Source organism: Balearica regulorum, chromosome 13, assembly GCF_011004875.1.
Source record: "Balearica regulorum gibbericeps isolate bBalReg1 chromosome 13, bBalReg1.pri, whole genome shotgun sequence".
Taxonomy (NCBI): Eukaryota; Metazoa; Chordata; class Aves; order Gruiformes; family Gruidae; genus Balearica; species Balearica regulorum.
Genome location: NC_046196.1, coordinates 2,118,172 through 2,127,923, shown reverse-complemented (window position 1 = coordinate 2,127,923; position 9,752 = coordinate 2,118,172). Strand labels below are relative to the sequence as shown.

Below are 9,752 nucleotides of genomic sequence, written 5' to 3'. Positions count from 1 at the left end.
AGCAATATTCCCGTCATGAAGCCAAATATAAGCAGCTTCTGTTTACCCCACAATTAGCCCCGAAATTGCCGCGGCAAGGACCAGCTGACGTAACTCACGTAGCTGGGATGATGCTGAGGGGCACCCAGCACCCCTACGCCATCCCCAGTGTGCCCTGGGGTGTCCCCCCACCCCGTGCCGGGGTGACGGTGACCCTGGAAGCCACAGGTGGGACCTTTTGGACCATCCATCCGCGAACGAGCGGATTTTAGGAGGGGTTTGGGATCCCAAAGAGAGGCCCTGGGCACCCCATAGAAAGGTTAGGGGGGGCCCACAGGAGGGTCTGAGGGTCCCAAAGGGCAGGTTGGGACCCCAAGGGGGAGGGTCTGTGGTCCCAGAAGGGGGGGATTGGTGGCCCCGCAGGACTTTGGGACCTTCCGGAGAGGGGCATGGGGGTGCAAAGGGCGATTGGGACCCCCAAAGGGAGGGTTGGGGACCCCAAAGGGGGGCTGGAGAACCCCAGAGGGGGTGTTGGAGTCCCAAGGCAGAGGGGCCTGTGGACCCCAAGGAGGGGTTGGGGTCCCAAAGGAGGGGGTTGGAGACCCCAAGGGGGCGTTGGGGACATGCAAGAGGGGTCGGGGACCCCGAAGAAGGGTGGGGACCCCAAAGGGGTGGGGGTCAGGGTCCCAAAGCGGGGGGGTTGGGGGCCTCACGCTGGGGACACGGGGGAGGCTTTGGGGATCCCAAAGGGATCGGGCCCTCCGGGGAGCACCGCCCCCGCCGCGGGCTCCACGCCACGCCCCCCACGCCACGCCCCCCCACGCCACGCCCCCCCACGCCACGCCCCCCCGCGCCACGCCCCGCCCCGCGCCGCCGCGGCGGCCGGCTACGCCATCCGGTGGGCGGGGCCGTCGGGGAGGGGGGGCGGTGGCCTATGGGCGGCCGCGGCGGTGCGCGGTGGGGGCAGGCCCCGCCCCCGTGGAACGTTCCGCGGGTTTGAGCGGCCGCGGCGCCCCATTGAGAAAATCCCGCGGCGGCGGCGGCGGCGGCGGCTCCGCTCCGCCGCGTACGGCCCGGCCCCGGCCCCGGCCCCGGCCCCGGCCCCGGCCCGGCAGCGCGGGCGGGCGGGCGGGCATGAGAGCAGCCGGGGGCCCGCCCGCCGCCACCCACCTGCCGCCCGCCCAGCCGCCAGCCGGGGCGCCGGGCTCGCCCCTCGCCGAGCGATGTCCAGGAGGAAACAGAGCAACCCCCGGCAGATCAAACGTGAGTCCCCGTTACCGGTACCGGCACCCACCGCTACCGCCTGCTCCCCCCTTCTGTTCTCACACACACACCCCCGCCCCCCCCCCCCCCCGCTCTTTATTTTCCTGCACCGCTCCCGCGGCGGCAGCACCCCAGAGCCCCCTCACCCCCCCCGGTACCCACCCGGGACGGCCGCGGTGGGTGCCTTCTCCCGCTACCGGGCGCCCGCTTTGGGCTCCGTCCCCCGCCCCCCCCCCCCCCCCAGCGCGGTGGCTCCGGTACCGGCTCCCGATGGGGGCCCCGATAAGGCTTTAAAATATTCCGTTCTGCAAGTCCCGTCCTGATAACATCGCTCTGTCGGGACGGCCTGAAATTGTGATCTTATCTCCCCCGCCTCCCTCCCATCCAGCGCCGTGAGCCGGGGTGAGGGGCTCCCCGACCCCCCCCCGGGGCTCCCCAGCCCTGCCAGCAGCCCCTCACCCTGCCAGGGGCTCCCCTGTGCGCACGGGGACCCCCCCGCTCACCGTGGGTGCCACCGGCCGTGGTGGGCCATCGTCCCCGCTGACCGTCATCGTCCCCGCTGACCGCGCTGGCCTCAACCTTTCTCCGTGCCCGGGGGCCCCCCCATACTCCCGCTCTGCACCCCAGCTCGGCCGGGGCCGGAACACGCCGGGGCTGACAGCGGGAAGGACCACCGTGGGTCCCAGGGGACTTTGGCCCCCGGCCGCGTCTCCCCCAGCCGATACCCCATCTCCGGAGGGTCGCGCTCCCCGCAATCCAACCCAGCGGCCGGGATGCGGGGTCGGTACGGCGGGGATGTGCGCCGAGAGATTCGGCAAAGCGCTGGAAGTTTTTCGGTGACGGGCTTAGCTCGGCTTTTCTCCCTTCCTCGCTGGTGTGTCTGTGTGTGTTGTGGGTTTTGGTTTTTTTTTTTTTTCCTTTCCCCCTCGAGTCGATGGAAGCTGGCGATAAGAGGGAGATGGAGGATAGGGAAGGCTGGCCACCCGGTGATAATCTCGCTTTATCTTTCTCTTGAAATAATTGCAAGGCTGAGTTGCACCTACCTGTTTCCCTGCCTGGGGTGATTGCTCTGGTGATAAAGCTCAGCTAGACTTTTACCCGGGTAGAGTTAAAAATAGTCCCAGCTGCCTCCTATATATTTTTTATTATTTTTTTTTTCTTCTGATAGTTTTCCCCTTTAGCTTTATCCAACTTCCACGGCTTTATTTCGGTAAAAAGCCCGGCGATCTCTCCTTGGGTAACTCCAGCTCGTTAAACCGGGAGCGTTAAGACCGAAGCGAGCGGTAGCGTCGCAGCCGCCAAAATAACAACGCCGAGGCGAGCGATAGCTGCGTGCGCGGGGGGACGCGCCGACGGCAGGACGCCTGTTCCGGCACCCACCGACGTGGACCTTGGCAGGGGTGGGAGGGAAACGGGGCTGGATGAGGCCGTGGCAGCTTGGCCGGGCGAAGGCGGCTCGTATCTCCTTCCTCTGCTGCTTTTCTGCAGAGATGTGAAGAAACGATAAAGTGGGAGGCTGATCTCAGGCCGCTGGCGATGGCCAAAACTGATTAAAAGCTGAAAGCTTGGAACCCTTCCTGTATGTGTCAACATGAAAACAGTCATTAGAGGCGGCGAGCGCGGCGAGAGCGCCTTGCCGCTGCCTCCGACGGCTCTCCCCGCCGAGGGAAGGTATGCATGAATCAGGGCTCCGGTAACCAGACTCCTCTCCTGTACAGACCGGACCTGTTTCCACAAAGTCTATCCTTTTTATCATCTCGGCTGGAGCATTAAAAACCTCCTCCAGATTGGTATCTGCTGATTTTATTTTCCTGGGTGACGCTATGTTCTCGCTCTGGCTTCATCTCTTCTGGGCTTTGGGTTTTGTTGGTTTTGGTTGGGTGTTGTTTTTTGTGTTGTGTTTTTTTTTTTTTTTCTAAAGCTCGATGCGATGCGCAGATAGGCTCGCAGGGGAGATCGCCGGGAGAGCGGGCGATCGCCAAGAGCGATAAGACAAAGATCAGACACCGGACTATATTTAACCGGCTGCTTTAACCTTCCTCTTCTTCTTTGCCTTTTGGGCCGGGGTGATGCGGCGATGGAGGGGGACGGGGGTACCAGCAACGCGGGGTCCCTCCGAGCCCCACCCAGGGACACCCGCTCTGCCCGGAGCACCGGTGGCACGCAGCGATGAGGCTTTGAAAGCCGATCGCATCTAGATGGTGGCTTCCGATAGCAGACAAAGCACCCGGAGCGTTTCTTTATTTCATTTTGCAGGGTGCCTGCCCCGGGGGGGCGGGGGGGGACACACATGACAGTTGCTTTTTGCCCCCCGCTCCCTCCGTGGCTGTAAAACCAGCAACCTCCCTGCAGCTGCTTTAGAGGGGTTGGGGCTTTTTCTTTTTCTTTTTTCCCCTCTTTATTTTATTTTTTTTTTTGTTGTTGTCTGTCTTTTGTTCTGCTGGTAGATAGATGCGAGGAGCTGATAGAGAGCAGGAGCTGATCTCCAACCCAGATAGCCGGTTATATTTATTAACTTCAAACATGGGAGTACGGGCACCCAGCTGATGAGCGAGGCTGCTGGCAGCTGCCTGTGCGTGCACTCGCACCGCCGGGTCTTCCGATGGGGGAAGCTGATAAGCGAGAGATTGATCTCATCTTGCTGATGTGCCTCTCCCTCTGTTGTTGTTCTAATATATATATATATATTTTTTTTTTTTTCCTTCCGAAATTAACTGGAAGGGAACATTTTTGTAGTAGTTGCAGGGGCCTGTTTGTGGGTTTTCTTTTCTTTTTTTTTTTTTCCTTTCCTTTCCCCTTTCTATTCTGCTTTCAGCTACAGTAGATCTGAGCTTCCGATAAGCGCTGAGGCCCGATCTCCATCCTGATAGAGATTGCCAGGAGAGATAAGGACCCCTTATCTCTCCCCACCAGACTAGAGCAGGATTCGGCTACAACAACAAACACAGCAAAGAGGGGCAAAAGGGCTCCAACAATTTGTTCCATTGCAAATGTGATTAACGCAGGCGCTTTAATTATCTGATGGGGGGGCAGCTGCATATGTGGGGTTTTTTTTTTTTAATTTCTCAAGGTGGTTTCCCCCCCCGCCACCTCCCCGTGTGCTCTGTGGAACAAGCTGGGCTGAGCAGCCGAGCTCTCCCCAGCGCCTGTTATCAGCTGCAGATGTTGCATTAGTTTGATGAGAGCTTTGACTTTCTTTTTTGATCGTTATCTCCCATTCTGCTCTGCAGAGCAAATGCATGGGCTGGGGGGGGGGGAGGCAAAAGCACCGTCATATTTTTGCATGTGGATTTTCTTTAATTGCTATTAGATGGTGTTAGATAGCGAGTGCGATCTGCGCTGTTAGACCCTGCCACCTTTTGATGGGGTGAGTTGGGTTTGGGTTTGTTGTTTGGGTTTTTGTTTTTTTTTTTCCCTTTTCCTCTTTTGCAAGCTCGGCTGCTCCCCGGTCCCGCGTGGGCTCTGCGGTGATGCCGGCCAAGGGGTCACGGTGCCGGATGGGGGGGTCACAGTGCCGGCCGGACCGTGGGAGCCATCCTTCCCGGGAGCTTGGAAAACTGCATTTCTTGTAAAGACGACGGTGGCCAACCCGGCATCTATTTTTAGCGGCGGCGTGGTGAGCCGGTGGCGTGGGATGCTCCCGGCACGCCTCCTGCCCGCTCCTCTCCTGCTCCCTTTGCTCACTGAGTCGCTCTTTTCCTTTCGGTCCGTGCAGGTGACTAACTGCCTCCGCTTGGGTGTTTCCCCCCCCCCTCCTCCTGCCACGCTGATGCTGCTACACTTTTCCATCACTGCCAGCCTCTGTGCCTCAGTTTCCCCATCCACGCCTACCGGGGAAGGGATGCTCTGGGCCGGGGTGGGCGTTGGGGTGTCTGGGGAGGCGCGTTACCCCGGGCTGCTCTGCTGGGTGGGGAGGGTTTGCTGCCTGCTCCCTGGGGATGAGCTGGGTGCAGGCAGGGCCTCCCGGCTCCGCTCCCAAAACTGGTATTTTCTGTGCCTCCCTGGGGGCTGCCTCGGTGTCGCAGCCCCCCTCTTTCTCCCCGTGCCTTCTGGCATCCCAGGGGTGGCACCTCCGTGTCCCACACGTCTGCTGCTCCCAGGGGCGCTGCCTGCCAACCCCTCCCCTCTTGTGCAAACCCCCCCTGCTCCCCGCCGAGGCATTTGCCAGCCCTGACTCAGTGGCATCCCAAAGTGGCAGGTCCTGCTGGCAGGGGTGCAGGCAGCGAGGTCCCACGGCACATCTGCCTCCGCAGCGGGTCTGCCCATCCCAGAAGCTGTCGGCCTCTTGGGATGCGCCATGGGCGGCATCTGGGGCTCCCGGAGGTGAGGACCCATCGTGGTCCCCGCAGGGGGGCTGGCCCGGGCTGGGCTGGCGATGCCGCGGCCCTGGTGGGACGCATCCATCAGGGCCCACCGCCCACCGTGCTGAGCAATCCTGGTCATCGCCGGCCGTTTCCTGACGGTAACTCGGCAGCGCTGCGGGGAAGCCATGCTTTGGCTCGGTGAGGGGTTTGGACCAGCCGCAGGTGATGCTGGAAGAAGTTTCTCTCCTCTTCCACGGCCGGTGGTCCAGGCGTGAACATCCCCGCGGGTCCTGCGGCCGGGAGAGGAGTCGGCACCGTGCTCGGCGGCTGGCGGCCGAGGGGACAGCTTGCCTCCGCCTCTCTCCGGAGCAGTATCTCCATTTACGGGGCTCTGGGCTGCGCCATGCCGCCGGCACCGTGCCCTGCCAGTCAGGGGACGCACCGCAGCCGCCCCGTGCGGGCGCTTCTCTTGGTGCCGGCGCACCCTGTGAGCCCGTTTTGGGATTGCGCTTGGGGGTTTTTATTTTTCCTAGGATGGCCCTTCCCGGCCGTCCCCATCTCCACGTGGGGCAGAGAGGATGCGTGCGGGATGCTTGGAGGGCGAGCGCCGGAACCGGGCTGGCCGCAACCACGCGCGGGGCACCTGGCAGCGCGGCAAAACCAGTTCTGCCGAGAGCCCCGGCGCGCATCCCTGCCGGCCGCCGGCCGCCGCGGGGCGGGAAGGCGGTGCTGGCAGCCCCACCGGCGAGGGAGGCTGCGGCAGTTCTGGCAGGCGGCCGCTTCCAGGGCCCGTGGGCGCTGGGGTTGGGTTGGTTTGTGTCTGCTGTCGCTCTTCCACCTCCCGTGCCCGCGGGGGACACCCCCGCGCCGCCCACTCCCCGGGTACCCCGAGCAGGCGCGGAGCCGCGGCGATGCCCGCACCGATTCCCGCACCGCCGGGACCGTCACCGACATCCCGTGGCAGAGCGGGAAAGCCACCGCAGGCTGGGATTTACAGCTCTGGCTCTGAACTTGTGCAGTTGGGCAAGGTCTTATTTTCCGTCGTGAATCACGAGGCCACCTAACAAGCTGCAGGTTCCCCTCTTGCCAAGTTGCGAGCCGGCCAGCTCGGCAATCAGGGCTTGGGAAGAAAGCAATCCTTTCCCCACGGGTGTTGCAGCAGATTGCGCAAGGAGATAGTGCCATGGTGCAGGTGATCCGTGGTTCCTGGAGAGGGGCAGCCCCGTCCCTTCCTGGGGACCCGTCGGAGCCACCCAGCCGTGGCAGCATCCCAAAGACAACGTGCTGTGAAGTCACTTGGGGAGCCAAACCCTCCGACGTCACCGCGTCCACCGTCCGCAGCATCCCTGGGGCACCCCGTGCCGTGCGATGCTCCCGGCCCTGTGCCGGCCACGGGGGCGATGCTCCCCGCGTCCCTGGGAAAGGAAGGGACGTCGCTGCCCAAACCGGGAGCAGCAGGACTGGCACAGCCCGGGGACGGAGCCGCTGTGCCCTGCTTGGCATTGGTGGATTTGGGGTCAAATACTGCCGTTCTGGGCAAAGGGAAGAGGATGTTTTCCACGTGTGATGGCCATCCTACTGCAAAAAAACCCCCACAGTTTGCCTTGGGAAAGGCTGGCTGGGGTGATGCTGCGGAGGGAAAACCAGCCCGGACCTTCCAGGGCGGCGCCGGGACCCGAGGCTGCCTGGCGAGAGGGGTGTGAGCGGCCCCGAGCACCGGTCGGAGCAACTGGGGGGGGACGGCAGGAGCGGTGAAACCTTGTGATTTTAAGATTTCTTTATTTAAGAAGAAAAAGTGGAAAACGCCTCTCTGCCAGCCCCGCATTGTGCTCTGGCTCTGCGAGTCCTATGGCTGTGCCGAGGGCATGGATTTTTCTTCCTGGGGGGAGGAGAATAAATCAGCTCCTCCCTGTTGGAGAAGAGCAGAAATGGGAGCGGGAGGCCAGTATCTTTTCCTTTTTTTTTTCTTTTTTCTTTTTTTTTTCTTTTCTGCGACACATCCCATGACTGTTTTTGTTGCCTGACTCAGGGCTTTTGGACACTCCGGCTTGGCCAGGCTGCTGTCCCGCTGTTTATTTTATCAGGAAAGTTCAAGTGTTTCGGGGGTAATACAGTTCCCTCTTCCGATGGCTGCCCGGCAAAGGCTCCGCATTGTTCCTGCAGCAGCGTGTTTTTTTGGAAGGGATGAAATGCCGAAAGGAATGTAACTGCTGACCTTGGGCTGCAGTGGGGTTAAGGAGTGTGTGCCTATGAGTCACTCCAGATAAGAGCCTTCCACGGCTTTTTTCCTCCAAAATAATTCTTTATCTCCTCTTTCTCACATCAACATATTTTCTTGACATCTCCCATTCGATAGTGCGCAGAGGAAATGTGCTCCTCTAATTTGTTCATCTGATGAAATATAGATGCATTGTTTTCTCTCGTCCTTGGCGAGTCACGGGTCGTGGCCCGGGGATTTGGGGATGCACCTTGGGGTCGGTACCCAGGGCTTTGGGGATGTGCCTTGGGGTCGGTACCCAGGGTTTTGGGGATGCGCCTTGGGGTCGGTACCCAGGGTTTTGGGGATGCACCTTGGGGTTGGTACCCAGGGCTTTGGGGATGCGCCTTGGGGTCGGTACCCAGGGCTTTGGGGATGCTCAACGGGTTGATACCCAGGGCTTTGGGGATGTGCCTTGGGGTCAGTACCCAGGGCTTTGGGGATGCTCAACGGGTTGATACCCAGGGCTTTGGGGATGCGCCTTGGGGTCGGTACCCAGAATGTGCAAGAGGATGCCAAGGCAGGAGAGCATCGCCCTGCACATCACCAACTCAGGGGACCGCAGGGAGGAAAAGCTGCTTTTAGCTTCCTCCGCTGGGAAGTTGGGCTGCTCGCTCGCTTCTCCGTCTCCCAGCCGAGGCCTCTCATGCTACTTCCAGCTCCTATGATAATGCGGAAAGTTGAACTGGCCCCATTACTGCGCTGCGATGGTTGCCTTGATAACGCCCCGATAATGGCAGCGATAGCGGCAGCTCGGTAGCCAATGGCTCTGCCGCTCCTCCCATTAACATTCCCCACCACGGACCGGCTCGGAGCTGCCTATCTGCTCTCCATTTCCACTCCTCCGCTAGATAAGAATGGAAATACTGACTTCATAGCTCACTGATTAAAGTGTCTGGATTTCTTGATAATACACAGATAAATTATGTTTTTCAAAAAGAAGGTAGGGAAGGGAGTGCAAGGGGAGGGAAAAACCTCCAGTCCATTTTTATTATTATTTTTTTCCCTTCCCTCTTTCTGGCCGTGCCCTGTGGGTTGGGGTTTTCTGCTCCAAAGTGCCCTCCCCAGCCCGTGCTCGGGGCTGGCAACGGGAGGGCAGAGCCCTGGGGTGGGCAAAGAATTTTTGGGAGCCGCCTGGACGGGGCGCGTTGCACGTGGGATCACGCTGGGATGGAGCTGCTGTCCTCGGATGCCAGGGACCCGCGGGGATGCGGCTGCGGCACGCACCGGGATCTCGGGTGGGCTCCGGCTGTCTCCAGGGACCGGCGGCTGGCTGGTGGGGCCCGAGGATGCTCGAGAAGCGTCTGCCTTTCTGCACCCATCTCCAGCCTGAGCCTCGCTGGTTCTGCTGCGGGATGCTGCCTGGTCCAGCCGGGATGCTTTGGGACCGGCCTCATCCCGCTGGTCCATAAAGATGCTCAAACCATCGCAGCCCGTGGCCGGGTGGTGGGAGCAGGCAGCGCTCCCTTAGCATCTGCTTTTCTGAATTATACTTGAGTTTCCTCGCTCGTCCCCGCCGGAGCAAATAGGGCTTTCAGACTTTTTGGTTCCTTGAACTGGAAAAGGTATCGACCGCAAGAATCTAAGTTTGTTTCATCTAAATATAAAACTAAAGAGCAAACAGTATAAAGTTCATTTTTTAATGTGCTGCCCCATTCCAGTTGGGCTGCTCTCTCTATTTTTTTTTAGAGGAACTGTGATAAAAAGCAGTGATAAAGCCAGGACTGTTTTGTGTAGGAGTCGGTATCTGCGTTATCTATCTCCCTTTTTCACTCTCCGAGCAGCTCTGTTGTTTTTTACTCTTATCTCGCTCCACCAAAATGCCAAGAACAGGAAAAAAAAAAAAAAAATTAAAAAAAAAAAAAAACCCCAACAAGGCAGCGCAGGCACGTGCGTTTGCACGGAGGGAAACTCGGCGTTCACAGGGCTGGGCATGAACGGCCGCGCTG

General features: G+C 60.4%; 1 protein-coding gene across 2 annotated transcripts in view; it reads left to right on the top strand.

Annotated features, from left to right (window-relative positions):
* Positions 1 to 922: 922 nt before the first annotated feature.
* ZFPM1 (zinc finger protein, FOG family member 1) overlaps positions 923 to 9,752 on the top strand; it is a 34,393-nt gene continuing 25,563 nt past the window's right edge. For both annotated transcript variants that reach the window (XM_075765760.1, XM_075765759.1), the window contains exon 1: positions 923 to 1,242. In XM_075765760.1, coding sequence (XP_075621875.1) covers positions 1,203 to 1,242 — 40 coding nt within the window. In that variant the 5' untranslated portion in view covers positions 923 to 1,202. The remainder of the gene's footprint in view (positions 1,243 to 9,752) is intronic.